Here is a 23,177-nt window from a genome sequence, read left to right as displayed (position 1 = left end):
TCTTCCACATATGTTCAGAATACTCAACCTACTTATCTTTGGTGTAAACCAGTGCTCCTTGTTTGATACAATCGACGTTGCACATTTATTGTCATTTCCTATCCCCATCACTTACCTGTTTCTTTTTTAATTCATATAATGGTCAAGTGAATATACCCCACTGAATTGTAGGACAAAGCAGCAGGTTTCCTACGTTTTTAGGAATTTGTTTTCTAAATTCTTAGTATTTTGCAGGAACCTGGAATCAAAAGCAGGAGACTATACAGACTTCCAGAAGCCAGGAAATGACTGACACTTAATTCAGTTTCACTACCTGTTATCCTGTTTCATGCACATTTGTTAAGATTATATGAATCTCTTTGAAAGAACGATTTGGTTGAATTGCCTCTTGGAATGAATCATAGAGCGGAATCTTAGAATTGATTCTTTTGAAGTGTCAAAAATATGTCTTTTCTATCAAATTGACTCCATTTCTGCACTATCTCCAAGTTTCCTTTAACCATGAACACAATCCACAATTGATCAAACAACTGTTGAAGCAAAGATAAATACATTTTTTTTGCAAAAGATCACTAAATGGCGTCTCCACTAAATAATTGACAGCTGAGGCGAAACTGATTAAATCAAGTAAAAATAGCAAACAGGGAAATATTTTGCTCAAACTTCCTTGAACTTGCAAATGAGTTATCTAGACTTTACCCACCCATCAAAGAAGAAAGTCTGCAAATACAGTAAAGTTAATTAAAATGTCTCTGCCCTCACTGAAGTTACTCTTTCATTGAATTAGACAGGGCTTAAGGCACGTACATACACCTTTTTTTATACCTTGACAAAGACTATCTTCCCTATAAATATTTCTAGCCTCCATAGCCCCATTTGTAGCTCCCTTTTGAGAGTAGATTCCTTGCCCTTGAAAATAAGCACCTCCTTTCCATTCAGTTTGGTATTCTGGTGAAACCTCAGCTTGAATCAAGACCCCAAATTAACTTGACAGAAGTATTTATAAAAGAGGGTTTTTTCTGCATTGTTTCAACATACTTTCTTTGTAAGAAAAGTATCTAGGTTAATGGGAAAATTTGTCTCAAGTATATGAAATGAGGCAAAGGACTAATTCGATGTTGTCAAGAAAGAATAGTTTTTTAAAAAAAATGTTTTGCTGATATTGATCTTGGTACTTTTATGTGTTATTAGCCACCCAAAATTTCTATTTGTTATAACAACATTTATAAATCAGTTAAACATACAGATAAGAAAAAAATATTTTCTTTCAGCAAACTTTACCAATGGACGTCTCTGAATAAACAACATTTATTTACTTTATTTGTAAATATATTATACACACAAACAGAGTGAGCGAGTGAGTGACCTTACTTCTTTAGTTTCTCCTTTACGTTACTCCTTTGGTTCCTACACATTTTTAGAGTGACAACAATGGCATTTACTGTGTTCTAAAGCAAAGGAAACTCTTCATTTAAAAAGCAGCAAGAAGCAGGCATCGCACCTTGTGTCTACACACATTTTTAATATTACTGTGCAACTACATGGATTTGAAGCCAGCAAAGAATCCCAACAAACCTGTAATGAATAGCCAGAGGAAAGCATTCTGCAAAGATCTTGCTATTGACGTTTGCAGTCTTGTTCCAATGGATCTTGGAAAGCTGTCCAAGGGTTCTCCGGAAGGTCAAAGATTTCTGCCAATGCATCTAGTCCTCATGAGAATTGGTAGTTAGATTTTTCTTCTGAGGACATGGTCATAGATAACCACTTGCAGGTAGAGGTCTGTTTTGATTGGAATCCGTGTTGTGTTGTCTCCAGGAAATGCCTAAAAACCAAATATTAGCCAACATCAGACAGAGGTAGAGGTGAAAAAATAAGATCAATGCCAAACATATAACTATGTTCTCACATCATAATGAACAAAAAACTAACAAATCACATTATAGCATGGATATCAAACTCGAATTCATTCACACCAGGGCTGTGTCTGACCTTGGGGGGGGGGGCATGGAGAGCTTGATGTCGCTCACGTCAGGGGCACCTGTGGTGGCCAAGTGCTAAGGCAGGACTTCCCTCAGACCCTCCCTCCCTCTCATTATAATCTTCCTTCCTTCCTTCCCTTTTTCCTTTCCTCTTCATTCTCCTTTCTTCTTCCTTCCCCTCTTTCCTTCTTTTTCATTCATTGCTCTCTTCCCATCTTCCCTTCTTTTTCTTTCCTCTTTCCCTTTCTCCTTTCCTGTCCCTTCTTGGATGCTCAAAATGCAAAAGGGAAAACATTTATCCTTTTGTTTCATTTTTAGTTTGTTTTGCTCCCTCGGCCAGCAAAAACGGAGCCTGGGGGAAGGCATGTTCTTGTTAGCAGAGGCATCACAGGCTGGTCTTCACTCTTTCCAGGTCGTTTAAGCACCCCTGGCCCATGGGCTTTGAGTTTGACACCCCTGCATTCTAGTATGAGAGTATTTACACCAAGACAAATTCCTTGTGTGTCCAATCACATTTGGCCAATAAAGTATTCTATTCCTATTCCTATTCCTATTCCTATTCCTATTCCCATTCCCATTCCCATTCCCTCTATTCTATTCTATTCTATTCTATTCTATTCTATTCTATTCTAGTATCATGCAAATCTGGTTCATATAAGCATGTATCTAGTATCATTTGGTGTACTGTGAAAACGTAGAAAACTTGAGTAAAGAACATGGGTTAGCATGTCATGCAAACACAACCCTTCTTATATCAGATGACCCCCAACATTCATTGCAATCTTAGATAATATTTCCTACCCAAAGTAGTCATTTTGGCAAATCTTGTGGGAGAGCCAATCATGAAAAAATCTTTACAGAATTCAAGAAGCCAAGTTTTCTTTTGTGATATCTCTTGCATGCATGATGTATCTTACTAGGAATATTCTGATTGCCAGCAGAAATGGTGTTGGGTCTCTTGTTTGGATGGGGGGTTGGATTAGAAGACTACAAGGTCCCTTCCAACTCTGTTAATCTGTTAAAAAAGCTTCTGTTAAGTGCAACTGACAAAATGGTAAAGCATTTGTCCATACGGATATCAAGAAATGAATCTGTTTTGACAGCATATAACAGTCATACTTTTCAGGCTGAAGTTTTGGTATGACTGTTATGTTACATAGAATTGGACAGCATACAAGTTTAATACAATGATGATGATGATTCTTGACCTCATTAGACTTCACATAGCAGTACAAAGGAGGAAAGGCCATCCATGAGTTTTTCTCAGTTTTCTTATTGGCTGGGGAACTCAAGGAATTGAAGTCCACAACTTAAAATTGATTTAAAGCAGCATGACTACTGTAAGCACAAAAAAGACTACTGTATGCCGCCTTTGGTCTGATCTAAGTATAGTATATAAAATCATACATTGCAATGTCCTACCTGTCAATGAATACTTCAGCTTCAACCGTAACAATACAAGAGCACACAATAGATACAAACTCAAGGTAAACTGCACTAAACTTGATTGCAGGAAATATGACTTTAGTAACAAAGTGGTCAATGTCTGGAATACTCTACCTGACTCTGGTTTCTTCCCCAAACCCCAAAAACTTTAACCTTAGACTGTCTACTATTGACCTCACCCCTTTCCTAAGAGGCCTGTAGGGGGCATGTATAAGCACACCAACGTGCCTACTGTCCCTGTCCTATTGTTTCTTTTTATTTTTCTTATATGTATCCATTTCATGTATTCATAACTATGTCTATACTTATACCTATTATTTTGTAAGCGATTGACAAATCAAATCAAATCAAATCAAATCAAATCAAATCAATAAAATAAATAAATAAATGGAAGGACATTTCGATTCCTACCATGGACGAACGGTTGCAGAAGTTGATGGAGTTTTGGCTGAAGTGGCAAAACTTACCACTTTGATTAAAGAAAAGAACATACATACTTTTGTTTCCACACGGAAACCACTTCTGAATTTCGTGCTTGTTGTGGAAAAGAATGAAACTCTGACTTTTGGGTTTTAGTACCGATTAGATTGATAGATCTTTATAGAAATGGCTTGTTCGTATTATGAAAAAGCAAACAGTTGTGATTTAATGTCAATGCCTTATTTTAACAGAGAGAGTCGAAAGTCAATGCTTCTTTTTATTTCTTTTTTCTTATCTTTTCTCACTTACTTCTCCTTTCCTTCCTCCCTGCTTTTCTATTTACTTTGTATTTTGTATTTTATTGTATTGTACATTGTATTGTATTGTGTTGTATTGTAGTTCAACATGTAGTTCAAAATATTGTATTCAAAACATTCTTAAAGATCCATCACCCCCTGGGCACCCTTTTTTTTGAACTATAACCATCTGGCAGACAATAAAAACAAGGACAAATAGGCTGGAAAACAGCTTCTATCCCAGGGCGGTAACTCTATTGAATTCTACTGCGTAGTATAATATTAATGCAATATCAGGGGTTTTCAATTCAATTGTATAGAATGCGAAGGATGTGTGTGTTTGTGTTTTATTTTTATAGTTATAATGTACACTGAAGATGGCATTTAATTTCGTTGTACGAGGTGCAGTGACAATAAAGTAAACTAAAACTAAAACTTTATAATACTTTATAATTCAATAAAAAATGTTGAAGTTTGTCATTGCCTCCTTCCTAGAACTGAAGAAGAGTGATTGGCTCAATGTCATCATGCCTAAGATGGGACTAGGATTCATGATCTCCTAGTTTGTAGCCCAGGTGCCTTTAACCACGAACTGGACAGGTTCTTTTACCTCATATTAAGGTAAAGGTTTGAGAAACCCTGGCTTACGTTACTCCGCTCTCACCCAAACTATGACACGGAATATTTGCCGACTTCAATAAGGACTCTGGATGCATTGAGGATCCTTGATTGATGATAGTCCTTTGTCCATCACAACCGATGATGGGATTCATTTTTTTTTTACTACCAGTTCTGTGGGCGTGGCTTTGTGGGCATGGCATGGCTTTGTGGCGTGGCTTTGTGGGGATGGCAGGGGAAGGTGACTACAAAACCTCCATTCCCTTCCTACCCCACTAACTTGCTTTCCAGCTCCCTTCTCCTGTGCAGGGCAACCAAAGAAGACCCAGCCAATCAGATGGGACTTGGGAGGCAGAGAATAGATGGGGGCAGGGCCAGTCAGAGGTGGGATTTACCGGTTCTCCGAACTACTCAAAATTTCCGCTACCGGTTCTCCGGAACTGGTCAGAACCTACTGAATCCCACCCGTGTGTATATATCAGGGGTCTGCAACCTTAAACACTCAGAGCCATTTGGACCCATTTCCCACAGAAAACACTGGGAGGCAATAATTTTTTAAAAATGGTGTGACTGGGTGGGCATGGCCAACGCGACATCACTCACTCCCACCCAGTCACCTCCTGCTCTGGAATATGGGGTGAGTCTCCAACCCCCACCACCACCCTTACCTTCTCAGGCCAGGCAGGGAGTGACAGGGAGGGGCAAAGCCAGCCAGTGGTGGGATCAGCTGACAGGGAGCCACAGCAGAGGGCCGAAAGAGCTGCATGCGGCTCCAGAGTCGCAGGTTGCAGACCCCTGGTATATATCATGGAATGGAGGATGAGTGCTATGGATTGGGATTTCATCTGCATTATTATCGTTGTTTAATAATTGGGAGAATGGTGTTGATGTTTTATGGGAGTGCTAAGCTACTTTGATTTGCTTGACAGATGCAAATCAATGCAGCCATCAGGAGTCAACCTTAACTAGAGGGTGTCTTTATTGTTTTAGTTCGTTTATATGTCTGTATGCCTATGTACACTCGAAAATTAAAAGCATCTTGTATGCAAATGAAACAAATGCTACATGCGATAAGGCATGCCCTTGTCTCTGATTTCAAGCCATAGTTCAAGGATGTTTACTTTGGCCACAATCCATCTCAAACACTTGGGTTCCAATGAAAACTTTTCCCACACACTGCATTTCTAATTAAAAACACATCTGCTTTCACAGGACGCTGGAAACGAGTCGTTTGCTGTCCTGTGTAATTAGCCTCTATAGTTTAGCCTCGTCTTAAGCCCTAAAAGTGAGATGATGTGAGATCCCACCCTTTCTTTTACCACAGCTTTTTACCTCAATGGGATCTTAGGAGGCGCGAAGCTACAGATGAGAAGCTAAGATGTTTGGCTGACTGAGGGAACAAAATAGCCCCTCCCTCAAATCTAGGATGAGTGATCTAGTGGAGAGAGCTTAAAACAAGCTCTGAATCAACTCTACGTGGTTCCCCAACTCAAGGAGAATCCAGAAGCTTTCTCTCACCAGCTCCTATAATTGGCTAATTTGTCTGCTTCTGCCCACAACTGGCAGTTCTTCCAGGTCAAACGATGGTTTGACTTAGCCCTGTATTGTTTAGCTTGCACAACAGTGACTTCCCATCTTGCTTTCACTCTATCTAGATAAGGGGTCCTTACGCAACATTATTGGCCTTGTCCTAATACCTGACGGTAGTTGAGAATCAAACCTGGGCCTTCTTTGTGGAAAACATAGGACTTTCTGCTGAGCAATGATTTTTTTTTTCCTCCTAAAGAAGATAATGATGCGAGAGATTGTGGTCAACATGAGGTTACTCACAAATGGACCATTTTCCCCCCTCCACAACAAAGCAATAAAGCAATTAATTCATAATTCTAATCGTAATAATTCATAATTCAATCGTGGATGACATGGTCTACATACCAAAAGTTTACAATGGGTGTCTACCAAGCAAAGGCCAACTTTCCAATAAAATGGGACGTGCTAGGCTGATTTGAGGCCTACCCATTTGTGCTCATGTGCTCGTTCTAAGGAACAATGGCTTTATCTTGCGATTGGAACATATCCAGTTGTTCTTCACTGCCCTTAAGCAGAGTTTGAATATGACAAACACACCCATTGCTTTGGATCCTGTCAAACCAAACCAACCCGGAGTAAGCCAGGCAGTAATTTGTTTGGGTTTGTGCAGAAACAATTCTCGGATGATGGTCCCTTTGAAGTGCTTCCCACGAAAGAGGGTTGCATATGAATAGCTTCAGTACAAAATACCAAATTATACACATTCGAAATGAGTGCGCTGGTTTACAAGACATTTAAAAATGCATACCTAGAAAGTGGATTCGGTTGCACTCAAAGTGGGTCACTTGTCTAAGTTCCAGCAGCTGTGGAACATCTGTAATGAATAAGCAGATCTTCTCTTGCTGTGTGAAATATATACTTTAAGCATTAAAGCCTAAAAGAATATGGACACTTTAAAGACATAGGCATTTCTTTGCTGATCTTTTTTGTGTGGTGTGCATGGAGATGATTGAACACAAAAATGTATCTCCTGATGTATGGAGGGGATGGGAAATTGTACATTTCTCAAATGGTTGTGAGCAGAGGTGGTATTCAGCCAGTTCTGACCAGTTCTGGAGAACTGGTAGCAGAAGTTTTGAGTAGTTCAGAGAACTGGCAAATACCACTCCTGACTGGTCCCGCCTCCATCTATTCTCTGCCTCCTAAGTCCCAGATGATTGGCTGGGTCTTCTTTTGTTGCCCTGCACAGGAGAACGGAGCTGGAAAGCAGGTTAGTGGAGTGGGGAGAGAATGGAGATTTTGCAGTAACCTTCCCCTGCCACGCCCACAAAACCACGCTCACAGAACTGGTAGTAAAAATTTTTGAATCCCACCACTGGGTGGGATTCTCCTGGTTCGGACCGATTTGGGCAAACCCCTAGCTCCGACGATCAGCTGCCAGGGAAACCATTTTGTTCTGGAGATCATGAGAGCCTGCTAGCCCACCCCTGCACTGTACTTACCTATATCCTCTCAGCTGATTCACGCAGCAGAACATATTGCCACTCCTCAGCTGTGTTACTCCCCAGTAGTAACATAGCAGGTAAGTTTTTTCGGAAAGCTTTTCCGATGCGTGCACAGTGCACAATCACCGAACCGGTTGTTACAATGGCAACATCCCACTACTATTTACACACCGATAGTTTTCAGCATCTTACTCTCCAAAGATTGTGCAGAATAAGCCAGGGTTTCCTAATTTTTTAATTGCTAATTTCTCTAAGTACTAATTTTACCAAGAGGGTGGGTACATTGCTTTTCTCTCAGGCACTAAACTGGTCCACCAAAGGGGCCTCCAGCGACAAATATTCACTCTGAGCTCTATCTCATTGTATCACAGGGATATTTTTGGTTGGGACAATGAGTGTGTCTTTCCTGAACACACATTTGGGCAGGGTGATTTGGTTTTAATATATATTCTGCCTTTATTATTTTTACAAATAACGTAGAAAACATATCCTACATACCTTCCTCCTCCTATTTGCACCATAACAACAATCTTGTGAATGAGAAAAAGTCATTGGCCCAAAGTCACACGGCCCGTTTTTATGGCTAAGATGGGACTAGAACTCACAGTTCTAGCTTGGTGCTTAACTACTAGGCTAAATTGGCCCCAAATACAAGATTCAAATCTATACAGGTAGTCCTCAAGGTACGACCCTAATTGAGCCCAAAATTTCTGTTGCTAAGTGAATTTTGCTCCATTTTACGGCCTTTCTTACCACAGTTGTTAAGTGAATCACTGAGATTATTAAGATAGTAACACGGTTGTTAAATGAATCTGGCTTGCCCATTGACTTTGCTTGCCAGAAGTTCGCAGAAGGTGATCATGTGACTCCGGGACACGGCAAGGATCCTAAATATAAATCCTTCGCCAAGCTTCTGAATTTTGATCATGTGATCATGATTAGGGCATGTCATTTTTTTCAACTTCCAATTTCCAAACATTAGGAGTGCTCAAAAGTTGTGACGTGCCTTGGGGATATTTAGAATACTTTAATATAATTTTGATGTGCCGGGTAAGTAACTACCTAAATATCATAACTTTTTAACGTTTTGTTTGTTTCACTTGCTGCAATAATTGAAAGTGTAAACAATGGTCATAAGTCACTTTTTTCAATGCCATTGCAACAGTGAGCCACTAAATGAACTTTTGTAAGTCGAGAACTACTTCTTATACGGATTCGGAAGATTTTAAAAGTTAATATGCAATTGGGACCAGAAGTCTTCCTTTTGGAATTGGAAGACAAATAAATAGTTGGGGAAAAAATTGTGCAACTCTGTTCTTTTAAATGATGACCGCAAGGAGATTATTGTATATACAAAGATGGAAAGATCTGGCAATACCTACAGGAGGAATGGTTGGTGAAAATGACAGAACTTGCTGAGATAGTCAAATCAATTTGTTTGATTAGAAAAAAGGCACTAGTCACATTGATGGCCCACTGGAAACCCTTTATGGGCTTTTTGCATAAAATGGGAAAAATGAATTTATGATTTATGGTTTTGATGATTAGATAGGATATAGATTATACAAAGAAGACAGTCATGCTGCAAATTTAGTAAAAGGTAAATTTATAATTATATCTACTATAATAGGATAGGAAGCTACTTTTCTATTTGGCTTTCACTTTTTTCCTTTCTTTCACTTTTAGCTCTCTTTGCTATAACGATGATAGGAAGCTTCATCTTTGTCCCTTTTTTCTTTCACTTTCTTTTCTTTTCTTGCCCTTTTATCCATCTTTGTGATTTTGTTCTTTTTCTTTCTTTCTTCCTTACTCTATATCAGTTTGTATTAACTTTTTAAATGTTGTTTTTAAAGCGTTTAATAAAATTATATATTAAAAGTATCAATTAAATTAAATTATATACATATTTCCCCCATGCCATCACTCTGCAAAACAACTAATTCCCGCAAAACTGTTAAAACTATCTAAAAAGGCCTATTACCATCATTATTTTCATCTTCCTTATTACCTTATTACTTCTTATGATTATAACTTTGAATATACACAGAGAGCTTACACACAGTGTGTGTCTAATCAGACTTGTGTGTCTAATCACACTTGGCCAATAAAGAATTCTACTTCGATTTCTCTTTCTAAAAATCTCTTGGAAAGGGGGAAACAGCTTCGGAGAAATAGCTTTTTATGTAAAACCTCACTGCAGTTGTAGTTTTTCAGGGTTATGCAGGCAACAGTTGCACCTGGGGATGTGTTCTCCCAGACCTTTTATTACTAGAACATCTGTTATGGATCTAATATTCCTGATTTCTATTCAAATTTGAGGATTAGCAGGGATTCCGTAGGGTTTAATTCAAGGATTAACACCAGACAATAAATCAAGCAGTAAACAATAAGAATGATCAACTCAGACAAACAATTAGGCTATAAACAACCTACTCAAAGAACAATGAAGGAGAAAACCCCTAGCAGGATCAACTACTATAAATTTCACTTCCTTCTAGTATCGAAGATGTTACCTAGTGAGATAACCAGCCATCTGCAAGCACGATCAAGAACAACTTAGGAATAGCAATAGCACTTATATACCGCTTCTCAGTGCTTTTACAGCCCTTTCTAAGCGCTTTACAGAGTCAGCCTATTGCCCCCAACAATCCGGGTCCTCATTTTACCCACTTCGGAAAGATGGAAGGCTGAGTCAACCTTGAGCCTTGTAAGAATCGAACTGCCAAACTACAGGTAGCCAGCAGTCAGCAGAAGTGGCCTGCAGTACTGCATTCTAACCACTGCGCCACCGCGGCTCTTAACTTAAATCTGTTTTCACTGTTAGGCTTCTGTTTTAAATTCTAAGCCCACATATCTGGGTTTATAAATTAAGTTCTCTTTCCAAAGAAGGCCTTTATTCACTTCCATTAGTCTAACACAAACTTGTTGGGGTTATACGCAGCCTTGGGTTTGACATCATTCAGGGGCAGTGTCCAGTTGAGATTTAACAGGATGTCCAGGGCCAAGAATTCCTACTACTGTCTTGGAGATCTTATTTGCATGATTGTTTAAATCAGGGGTGTCCAAGCTCGGCAACTTTAAGACCTGCACATTTCCATTCCCAGAATTCCTCATCCAGCCATGCTGGCTGGGGAATTTGGGGAGTGGAAGTCCCAAGTCTTAAGACTTAGACTTAAAAATAACTTTATTTTTACGTATTTTGAATGTACGCTAATCGGCATACATTAAAATGAAATTTCATTGCATACAGCTCTCAAAGGGCCTCCACCTCTAATATATACTACACAAACATAGCAAAATAAATAAATACAGAATTATGCATATACCCACTTATATTATATGACACAGAGAAACAACACAGTCTAATTTGGATATAGACGTGTACATGGCAAAAAAAAAAAAGAATCTTGCAAATTTACCAGATGGATGGCATAAGGGAATAAAGCTGTTATAGAACTTGGTAGTCCTGCTAGAAATACTTCAAAACCTTCTCCCAGAGGGGAGCAACAGAAATAGACTGTGAAGTGGGTGTGCGGGGTCTCTAACAATGTTTTGAGCTCTAAGCAGATAGCGCTTATAAACAGCATCGTGAATACCAGGAAGCGAGCTTCCTATGATCTTCTCAGCTGTCCTCACCACTCTCTTTAGGGACTTTCTATCTGAGGCACTGCAACCACCAAACCAAGTTTGGAGAGCCCTGGTTTTAGATCTCAAGAAGGGAACAACAGGTGTTTCTCCTTCTTAGCTGGTCCAAGCTTTCTTGTAAGTGGGGCAAGGACAAAGTTTTCCTCTCCCTCAATCCCTCCATGTTCGTTAGCCAATAGACAGCTACAGGAAATGGCAGAGAAATAAACAGAGGTTTGGCAAGCAAGTCAAGCAGATACTTGGAACCTTTGCCTAGAGCAACTGAAGCTTAGCGGGATCAGTTGCCAGATGCAAACCTTGAGGCTCTGCCTGAAGCTTGAGGATGGAATGCAAAATAAAACAAAAATAATCACAGGCTTGCCGGCAGCTACACACAGCTTGCAGGCCACTGGCAGGAAGTTGGCAGATCCAACATTTCCAAGTGGTTTCCCAAGGGTCACTCTGTGCTGCGTGGCCATCTAAACCAACTGTAAAATAGAGGAAAGTGGTATGTTTTCTCCAGGGGGGAGCAATGGATGCCACAAAGTAGTCAAACCAGCAGCTGCACCCATTTGCCTCACCAGTGTTGGAAGTAATATCCAGGTCCAGTACCAAGCCGGGAGAAAGGCACCGGATACAAAATGGAGGCTGGAGGCTGATTGGAAAGAGGGTCCACTTATTGATGAAGCAGAACTACCAAGCACATGTGATTCTAGGTAGCTGACCACATGGAGTTGAGAATGAGGGGTTTCTGTACGTTAAATTTAAGAATATTTTATCGTCAAGATATATGAAGCATATATGAAGATACATGAACTTCATCACAGCGACACTTGGCATTGGTGAACGACAAACGTATTAGAGAGATAAAGACCATATGTGTCTCTGAGGCATAGATACATGGAGATAAGTAATATGAAGGATCTAAAACAAAAAATATCTAAGGCAACATTATTACCTTGGGATCCACATTAATGATCTTCCTGTCAGACTTGTTCTTAAAGAGTAAGCCACATGGATTTTCTGCAATCACCTGGTAGTTTGGGCTTGAGTTCAGGCAGCAGAGGTTTCGGTCCCAGTTGTAGAAACTGCAGAAAGAAAAACAGAAACTATGCAAACGAACCCTTTAATGTAAGAATAAGCTCAAAGCAATTTGACCTCATTATCTGGAATTGTGTGGTTGAGGGCATTTCTTCCCCAGAAAGTTTTCCAAGTAGGAGCAAGGGTGTCAGTTGCTGAACATCTCAAGAGCTGGTGATTTCGGCTCCTCTTTTGTTAGGGATAGCAGCCATGCGGAAGTGGGAAATTCTAGGAGATGAAGTCCACAAGTCTTAAAGTTGTCAAGTTTGGAAAATCCTGGATTAGAAAGGGAGTGGGGTGATAAGGATGTAATCTTGGTCTAGAGACCAAGAAGGTGCCATGACCCTGGTGAGACTGATTCTGAGGGAGAGGAGGAACAACCGACAGGGAGTGGAAGTGCGGCTCCGGAGGTTGTGGGAAATGGGCAGTCAGAGGAGGACGCAGGCCCATCCCCTCTCCATCCTAGGGCACACAGGGAGGAGAGGATAAGGGAGAGATGTGGTCTACATCGGGAGGAGAGGGCCTTGATCCTCTTCATGGGCTGCAGCTGTGACAACTGGATAAGAGGACGGACATGCATACAGGCAAATGCTGGAAACGAAGCATGGAAATATCTCTAGTTTATTGTTCCTCTCTGAGTTTGGTGTCCTTCCCAGTGTGTGTTCTGATATCTGTGGACGTCTTCAAGTTCTTATCTTTCCTGGCTTGTGTAGTTGGTTTTTTACTCTTTATAATTTTAACAGCATTTCCTCCTTCTTGTAACTGCTTGTGTGGGAGGCTTTTTTTTGTCTCCAGTCAAGGATATTTGGAGCTCGGAAGCAAAGTGAAGGAATAAAAGGGGGCTTCACCTCTTTTTTGTGACTGTGTTTATTTTGTATCCCACCCTGGGTCATCACAGAAGGACTGGGAGTGACATGGTGGCAGTGTTCCAGTATCTCAGGGGCTGCCCCAAAGAAGAGAGAGCCAAGCTATTCTCCAAGGCACCTGAGGGCAGGACAAGAAACAATGGATGGAAACTAATCAAGGAGAGAAGCAACCTGGAGTTAAGGAGAAACTTCCTAACAGTGAGAACAATTAACCAGTGGAATGGCTCGCCACATCGTCTTGTTATGGGTGCCCCATCACTGGAGGTTTTAAAGAAGAAATTGGACAACGATTTGTCTGAAATGGTATAGAATCTCCAGCTTGAGCAGGGGGTTGGACTAGAGGACCTCCAAGGTCCCTCCCAGCTTCATTCTGGTTTGCTACTGTTTGCCAAAGATTAACATCAAGGAAGTCAAGAGCAGTAGAAATTAATCAGAAAGGCTTTTACTTTCCTTTGATGGAAATCTTACTTCAGTCTGAAGAGTATCAGTGGCAACATTCTTCCCAAGATAAACAGTGACTTGCATCTCGTTGAAGATATCTAGTTAATGATCCATATACTTTTCCTGTTGGATCAGAGAAGTATAATAGAAGAAACTGAACAAGAAACTAACTCTCAGATGACTGGATCTGGGGCTGCAGCTGCTGAAGATCCAAATAAATAGTATATTTTGTGACCGCCTGCTGCTTTCAGAGTGAGTTTGTGCATGCATTGCATCTGTAGTAGGATTATGAATTCCCATGAACCAAGAGACGTACCCCGGTGGGCCTGATTAAATTTGTAGCAGTGTCCCCAACTCCACCTGGTAACAGTTAGAAGCACAGAACGCATGCATACAATGAAGTTATTACTACAAAGATCTCTTGTTCCTGTAAGCAGTGGCTTATGGGAATGACAGACATGACACCCCAGACAGAAGGTGATGAGCACAGCACAAAAAAATTAGGGGCCGTCCCCAGACACCACTGGACAAAATCATCAGCACCGGCTGCCTCAGCAGGGTGAGGAAAATCCTCAGGGATGATTCACACCCTGGTCAGCCTCTCTTTACTCTCCTACCATTGGGGCAAGAGATATAGAAGCAGACCCAGCCGAACGAATAGACTGAAAAATAGCTTTTATCCATGGGCTGTCAGACTTCTAAATGCAACATAACGCCACAATTAGATTTAATATGATAAACTTGCAGGGCCCGCGCAAAGTGCAACATATTCATACCGGTGTAATATAATACCGTGTTTCCCCCAGAATAAGACCTTGTGTTATATATATTTTTTGTTACCAAAAAAGACACCAGGTATTATTTTCGGGGGATGTCATCCACTGACTAACCTCACTTACACACGTCGCCCCCCCTGTCCCCCAGCCTCCTCTCTGTCGGAGGCTCTCAGGAACTTCTTCTGTGGGTGGCAAGGCTTTTCTGAAGGCCTCTGCAGCTGATAACAGCACTCTGGATCGATCCAGAGCTTTGATACCAGCTACAGAGGCCTTCAGAAAAGCCTTGCCAGCCTTGCCAGCTGCAGAAGAAATGGGCCAGCAAGGCAGGTGTTGGGATGTGCAAGGTCTGGCTACAACTGTCCAAAGGTAAGTAGTAGGGAAGCTCCACCTCAACATCCCCACCCTAGCTTAATTTTTACCTGTGCACCCTGGAGTAGGCAGGATCTTAATTAGGGCCTATTTTGGGGGTAGGGCTTATATTGGGCACACATGTAAAAATCAAGCTAGGCCTTACTTTCAGGGTAAGTTATATTTTCGGGGAAATGGTAGAATGTTACATACATATAGGTATATGGTGTCAGTTACTACTCATTTGGGTTTAGGGATTTCCATTTCTTTCATTTATTGCATTATTGAGATGTATTTGGGGTTTCGGAGGATGCGGGGGCTGCACCAAGGGAGGCTCTTTCAATTTCGTTGTACACATGTTGTGCATTGACAATAAAGGTTTGATTTGACTTGATTTGATCTCCGCATTTCCAAAAGAAAGAGAAGACCTAGATCCATGCTTTTCCCAAGATGCCTGAAGACCACGTACAGGTGGTCTTCGAATTATGGCCACGACTGAGCCCAAAATTTGTGTTGCTAAGCAAGACAGTTGTTAAGTAAATTTTGCCCCAAGAGTGGGATTCAATCGGTGTAACAACTGGTTCAGCGAGTGCGTGCTTTGCACATGTGCACAGAGTTTCAAAACCACCCATTTTCAAGTCCCAATGAGTGAAACAGCTTAGGCGCGCAGCAATCCTCTTTGCCATGAGAATCAGCTGGGCTGAAAAACATGGAAATAAAGGACAGACTAAGGCAGGGGCAGGTGGGTGGGGCCAACTAATCGCCAGAATTACCAGTTCACCCAAACTGGTTTGAACCAGCTGAATCCCATCCCTGTTTTGCCCCATTTTACAGCCTTTCTTGCCGCAGTTGCTAAGTGAAGCATTGCACTTGTTAAGCTAGTAGCATGGTTGTTCAATGAATCCAACTTCCCCGTGGACTTTGCCCATCAGAAGGTTGCAAAAGGGACCCTGGGACTTTGCAGCCATCATAAGTAAGAGCCAGTTGACAAGCATCCAAATGTTGATCATATGACTACGGGGATGCTGCAATGGTCATAAGTGTGAACAACAATCATATCATATGCAGTTGTAACTTTGGTAACTTTGGTAACGAAACAAATGGTTGTAAGTCGAGGAATACCTGTATAATTGTAGCATCCTTGTGCTAAATCACCAGCAAACTCCGGTGATCACTGTACACTTCGCCCGTCGATTTGAATCGTTTATTTTCATTTCCTTTTCAGCATTAATTTCAGCATTAACAGAGCCAAAATGTTTCAGAAGAAAAATATTTGTGCAACGTTCTTCTACCTCCTCCTCTTTGCCCCAGAAAATACAATAGAGCAGTGTTTCTCAAACTTGGCCACTTTGAGATGGGTGGACTTCAACTCCCAGAATTCCCCAGCCAGCCATGCCAGCTGGGAAATTCTGGGAATTGAGGTCCACTCCTCTTAAAGTGGCCAAGGTTGAGAAATGGTGGAATAGAGAAAATAGAATAGAGACTGTTAGGAGTTGATCCTGTTTACTCATTCTTGTACACCTGCTCAGTTCTGAAGGAAGATTTAATGAGCAAACCCAAGAATGAACTGCCGGCTGTTGCCTCTTTTCTGTTTATCTCACAGGCTACCTTGTAATTGCTTTCGCTCACTGCACAACTCAAGTCCTGGAGACGTTGCGCAGCTCACCTGCTCTTGGAAGGAGTTGGTCTCCTTCAACTGGATGAAAGGGAATCCGCTTCTGAGATCTCCCGTAGGTGGAGCATGACATTCTTGTTCTTGCTTTGTTGCAAGATGTCCAAGGGTGTACACCCCTGTCCCATTTTTCAGTGAGTAATCATCTCTTCAAGTTATGTTCCAAGGAAAAGCTTTATGATATAATTCTTCCCATGAGGGCTGCTCAGGTCAGGAAATGGGGACGTGGAGAGTGACTTCAAAGGGAGAGGAAAATGAATCATAATTAAAACCATCACCGCTTCGTAGCAGGAACACCTCCTTCCACGAGAAAGTCTGCTCAAAAACATCTCCCAGGTCCCTTCCAGCTGTCTTCCATTCTGATTACTGATTCTGATTTCAACCTCCTGTGCCCATTTCCCCACTTACAACCATGGTCACCTAAACCCAAGTGAGACGTGTTGCTTGATATTAGCATGACAAAGGATCGAGGTGGCCAGCGAACCACCTCGATCCTTGTAGAGCAGGGGTGTAGAACCTTGTAGAGCAGGGGTGTCAAACTCAATTTCGTTGAGGGCCGCATCAAGGATGTGTTGGGGGCCCAGGGTGGGCATAGCCAGTTTGACAATCACTCATGTCGGGGGCACTTGTTGTGCCCTGAGCACTCTGACAGAGGAAACAGGCTCCCAAGCTCCGTTTTCAGTTGGGACAGCCCCTTGCAGCCCTCTGCCAGAAAAAACGGAGCTCGGGAGGGCCGCATTTTCACTGGCAGAGAGGCACTGCAGGCTGGTCCTTTACTATTTCCAGGGCAGCCTTGCAGGCCAGATCTAAGCAACCTGCGGGCTGGATCGAGCTCCCGGTCCTTGAGTTTGACACCCTTGTTGTAGAGGAACTTTTGGTTGCAAGAATTTGAGTTTGGTCCCAATGACTTGAGAAAAGCCTCCATGGTTTCTTTGTTACTCAAAATGAGTTTCATTCGGTTTCTTATTTCCCCCAGAGCAACTGAGCCCATTTAATGTCATCTGGATTACCATCATGGCCGATGTCTTTGTAGATTCTCAGTCATTCAGGCAGGGGTGGGATTCAACCGGTGTTAACACCCGGTTTGGTGAGAGTGCATTTTGCATGCGTGGTGTGCAGCATTTGCAAAAAAAATATCAGCCGTGCCGCCCAGACAAGTGCTGCATGTGGGTGTGCAGCATTTGAAAATCCTCTTCTTTCCTACTTTTCCAACCTCAGCTGTGCCGCACAAAGCAGCTGAGGTTGAAAAAGCAGGAAATAAAGGACAGCCAAGAACTTGGGCGGGCCAAACAAATGACCAGAAGGTTGTTGCAACATACTGTTTCGGTGTCAGCTGTTCTTCGGAGCTACCAGTTCTATAGAACCAGGCCAAACCAGTAGCATCCCACCCTTGCATCCAAGTCATGGTTGTCCCAAACATGCTTTATTCAAGAGACAACTAACTGGACTTTCTGGTTTTTCTTTGAAGACGTTTCGCTTCTCATCCAAGAAGCTTCTTCAGCTCTGAGAAGAAACATTCTTTTAGCCAGTAATTAAGGCCACCTGGAGGTATATCTATGTCATCCCAAACTGAAACACAAATAGGTTCCTCCTGTAATCTGCAATTTGTCCGGAAATTGATTCATGCTCCCGCACAACATTCAAAGGCTCTTCATCCCAAAGTGCATAGCTAAATGTCTATGGAGATTCTGTCACCCAGGTCATCGTTGTGCCAAAGGTGATTTTTCAAAGGTGCAAATGATCAACGATCCTCTAAAAAGGATGCAAATGACCAGCTGTTTGCAAGGAGTATAAATCCTTCCATTCCCCACCATCCAGTCAGAGCTGAAGAAGCTTCTTGGATGAGAAGCGAAACGTCTTTAAAGAAAAACAAGAAAGCCCAGTTGCCTCTTGAATGGTACCTGCCTCAACAGTAGTAATTGTGAAAGGGATCTAGGAATCCTCGTGGACCACCACTTAGGTAGGTCATAAGAAAATTCCAACAGGAAACAGACAACAACACAAGCAATAATTCTTATATTAAGACCAGAGGTTTATCATTTCTAATAATTTTGAGCATAAGAAATGAATAGATCTAAAAGATATAATAGCAGTAATACACTTACATTAACAAGGCATTGCAATGGGGTCCAATGACATACAGCCGATCCTGCAAGGACCGCCATAAATCAAAAGCCCACGAGTTGACCTCCAACCCTATCCTTTATACTCTTCTTATCACCACATACACGCTTCACAACTTCACTAGCTGTCACTTTCCTTAAACACGTGGGTGCATTACTTTCAGTTCCTCATTCCCAACAGTTTCATTCTTCCTGTTTTAAATGTATCCAGCCAAGTGCATACTTTGCAAAAATACGTTTCACAGTTAGCAACGGCTCAGCAGGATTACAAATAGTTCTGGCATATTTTGAAAACCATACTAGGTGAAATCTTTGGTTCATGTCTCTTTCTTCTGGGGCCTGCTCTCATCCGTAGGACTTCTATCTAATAGATCTAATAGATCAATAAACTATTTTTTTTGATTCCCACAAGTATGAGCCAGCAACGTGCTACAGCTGCCAAAAGAACTGAACTAATGCAATTCCACACCAACAACAAGATAGCATCAAGATCACGAGAAGTAACAATACTGATTTATTGATTACGCTACAATTTTAACACATTGCAGGCAGGGGTGGGACACGACAGGGTTAACTACCAGTTTGGGATTTACGAGCTTCCCTGCAGGCTGCGAGCCACATGCCTGTAAATCATCATCAGCACACTGCGTGCAGAGAAGCAGCCTTTGAAACAGCCCTCTTTTCCTGCTTTTTTAACTGCAGCTGTGCCTCATTCAGCAGCTGAAGTGAAAAATCAGGAAATAAAGCTCAGGTAAGAGCCCAGGTGGGCAAGTGGGCAAAAACATCAGTAGACATAGAACTGGTACTATGTCTGCTGCTCTTCAGAGCTACCAGTTTTACAGAGGTGGGCAGAACTGGTAGAAACCCACCCCTGATTGCAGGCTGAAAACTAGCCCAGTTTTGTCACTTCCGGTATTTTCGGAAAAACAGGAAGTGATGAAACGGGGCTAGTTTTTGGCCTGCAAAGTCTGCAGAAGCCTTCTTCAAGCCTTTGGGAGGCCGAAAAAGACTTCAAATTGGCTGAAAATCAGCTGTGAGGCGTGCACATGCCCAGTGAGGTAAGTTTGCCTGCAGCTCTCGTGCCGGCACAAATGGCGCCGCATGCCACCTGTGGCACACGTGCCATAGGTTCGCCATTACGGGTACAAGGTTTCCCGCCTTGAGCAGCGGTTGGGCTAGAAGACCTCCAAAGTCCTTTCTAGGAGCCCTGGGATTCCATGTCCTAAGTGGAAGTGGAGAAGATAATGTATTTCATCTCTCTAATCCTTTGCTGGCTAGAATAAGCCAGAGGAAATGATCTGGACATTCTTCTCTCTGCTTTTCCAAATAACATGCTTTTGTTAAGCATGGCAACAACCTCAACAATTCGCCTTACAAATAAAAATAGCATTCCTCTTGCAGCTGGACAGTGGGCACCGGTTAGGGCTGCATATTCCACATAGCTGACTGTCCACTGGAAGGCTATGAACTCAGCTTAGAACAGTTGGAAAAACCTAAAACCATAATAAGAGGAAATTTATGCTACAATTTTTAACACATTTTTGGCATTCTTCACTGTCTACTGGATCACATTGCTTGCTCTTTATCTCAGGATGCTTTAAATTATTTCAAAGGCAGCTCTAATTTTATTAATCCAGATTAGGTTGGGGCTCCTTAGGTTCTTAAAAAACAATTGGTCCTGCAGAAACACTTGTTCATTTCTGAGAGAAAATTATATTGTCCCGAATTACAAACGTTGTACTGGCCAAAAAGTTAACAACAATAACTTAAAAGGGGAGACTCAAAGGTGCTTTTTTTCAGAGGCAACTGGACTTTCTGGTTTTTCTTTGAAGACGTTTCGCTTCTCATCCAAGAAGCTTCTTCAGTTCTGACTGGATGATGAATGAGACCGGAAGCTTCTTGGATGAGAAATGAAACATCTTCAAAGACAAAAAAAACCAGAAAGTCCACTTGCCTCTTGAAAAAGCACTTTGGGGACAACCATGACCTGGAGGACTGAGAATCTCCACAGACACTTAAAAGAGAGACTAATCATTCCCCCACATTACAGTAGTCCTTGACTTACAATTGAGGTTAATTTTTTTGTTGCTAAGCAAAACAGTTGTGAGGTGAGCTTTGTCCCATTTTTGCAACCTTTTTTGGCCACAATTGTTAAACAAATTGCTATGGTTATTCAGTTAGTGACATACTTGTTAAATAAACATGGCGTCCCCTTGACTTTGGGGATCACAGGATCTTGGGATACTGCAACTGACATAAATACATGCCCATTGGCAAGTGGTCGGATTTTGATCACATGACCTTGGTGATGTTGCAACGGTTGTAAGTCTGAAAAATGGTCAGGAGTCATTTTTTTTTCAGTGCCGTTGTACATTTGAATGGTCATTAAACAAATGGTTGTAAGGATTGGTACAGTGGCCTAGAGGTGGAGCTCTCGCCTCACAATCAGGAGGCTGTGAGTTCGATCCTAGGTAGCGGCAGATATTTCTCTCTTTGGGCACAATGAGAAAATATCTGCTGAACAAAATTCCACATTGGTGACGGGAGGGGCATCCGGCCATTAAAACATTCTGCTAGCTCCATTCAGTTGGCCAGGCTCCACCCCACAGGGGATTACGGGGTCATTAAAAGATGATGATGATTAAATGAATGGTTGTAAGTCAAGGATAACAATGGCCAAATACTTTCATACTAATGTTGAAAAATCTACACAGACATGCCTAGGAAGGAGGGCTTATCTTGAAAGAAATCTGAGACCAACTTTCAAGTCTCTCATGGTCATATTTACTTTCTAATAGAACAGATTTAATGTTCCAAATATACAACAAGGGGAATAATTATCCTCTCTTCCTTCTTACTGCGTTTCCCCAAAAATAAGATCTTATTTTATATTTTTCTTGCCACCAAAAAGACGCACCAGGTCTTATTTTCAGGTGGTGTCATCCACTGACTAACCTCACTTGTGTGCATTGCCTCCAGCTTCCTTTTCGCTGCCAGAGGCCTTCAGGAACTTCTTCTGTGGCCGGCAAGGCTTTCCTGAAGGCCTCTGAAGCCGATAACAGAGCTCCGGACTGATCCAGAGCTTTGTTATCAGCTACAGAGGCCTTCAGGAAAGCCTTGCCAGCTGCAGAAGAGGTGTGCAAGGCCTGGCTATAACTGTCCAAAGGTAAATAGTAGGTGAGCTCCACCCCACCCCCATCCTCACACTAGCTTAATTTTTACCCATCCACTCTGAAGTGGGCGGGATCTTAATTAGGGCTTATTTGGGGGCTAGGGCTTATATTCGGTGCATGTGTAAAAATCAAGCTAGGACTTATTTTCAGGGTAGGTCGTATTTTTGGGAAAACAGGGTATTTGTTCATTTTAGTCAACACTGGAGCATTCTGAATTTCTGCAGTGTCTGGACAAGAGGCCTACTGAAGAATCAGAAACAGAAACTAATTCACATGGGTGAGTATTGCTCTTCAAACACCAGACTCATCTACAAATTCTATTCCCAGCTGGGCACCTTGTGATTCTTTGTTTGCTTATTCAAGTAATGGAATAAGGAAGAAATGTATCCATTGCTTTGCCAATGTGTCCCTCATTGCCAAATTGGTAAATTTGCAAAATAAACATTAGTAAATTAATGTGATTTAAATGCCCATTAAAACTCCCGGCTGTAGATCCCTTTAGAATACTGCAGGGAAAACCTAGAGATTATGAGCATTTGTAATGTACTACTAGGAATCCTTGATAAATTGGAACAGGCACAGTTCTATTCAAAGTTTGGTTGTTCCCCAAATACTCTTGAGTTTGAGGAGAAATTAGAACAGAAAAGGAACACACCACACCTATCGTATCCCGAGCTTCTTAGAAAGGGGAAGAGATAGAAATGTGACGAAAGAATCTATTATATGTGTGATGATACCTTTAGGGAGGCTGTCCATCCATTCCTATCTATCTATCTATCTATCTATCTATCTATCTATCTATCTATCTATCTATCTATCTATGATTCTCTATGATTCTCTATATCTATCTATCGTCTATCGTCTATCGTCTATCGTCTATCATCTACTATCTATCTATCTATCTATCTATCTATCTATCTATCTATCTATCTATCTATCATCTGTCCGTCTATCCATCTGTCAATTTGCTGCCCATCTTGCCATAAAGTGACTCTACTTACCTGCCTGCCTGCCATCTGTCCATCCATCTGTCTGTCTATATATCTGTCTGTTTGTCTGTCTATCTATCTATCTATCTATCTATCTATCTATCTATCTATCTATCATCTATCTATCTATCTATCTATCTATCATCTATCATCTATCATCTATCTATCTATCATCTATCATTATCATCTATCTATCTATCTATCTATCTATCTATCTATCTATCTATCATCTATCTATCTATCTATCTATCTATCTATCTATCTATCTATCTATCTATCTATCCATCCATC

General features: G+C 41.5%; 1 protein-coding gene across 2 annotated transcripts in view; it reads right to left on the bottom strand.

The window, feature by feature from the left end:
• Positions 1-1,292: 1,292 nt before the first annotated feature.
• CFAP299 (cilia and flagella associated protein 299) overlaps positions 1,293-23,177 on the bottom strand; it is a 282,858-nt gene continuing 260,973 nt past the window's right edge. For both annotated transcript variants that reach the window (XM_087935800.1, XM_026718933.2), the window contains exons 5-6: positions 12,377-12,506; positions 1,293-1,822 (exon numbers count right to left, since the gene is read on the bottom strand). In XM_087935800.1, the coding sequence (XP_087791926.1) occupies positions 12,417-12,506 (90 nt within the window). In that variant the 3' untranslated portion in view covers positions 1,293-1,822; positions 12,377-12,416. The remainder of the gene's footprint in view (positions 1,823-12,376; positions 12,507-23,177) is intronic.

Source organism: Pseudonaja textilis, chromosome 6 (assembly GCF_049901715.1).
Source record: "Pseudonaja textilis isolate UNSWEBS1 chromosome 6, rPseTex1.2, whole genome shotgun sequence".
Taxonomy (NCBI): Eukaryota; Metazoa; Chordata; class Lepidosauria; order Squamata; family Elapidae; genus Pseudonaja; species Pseudonaja textilis.
The sequence above is the reverse complement of the archived record's forward strand: the minus strand, read 5'-3'. Positions and strand labels throughout refer to the sequence as shown.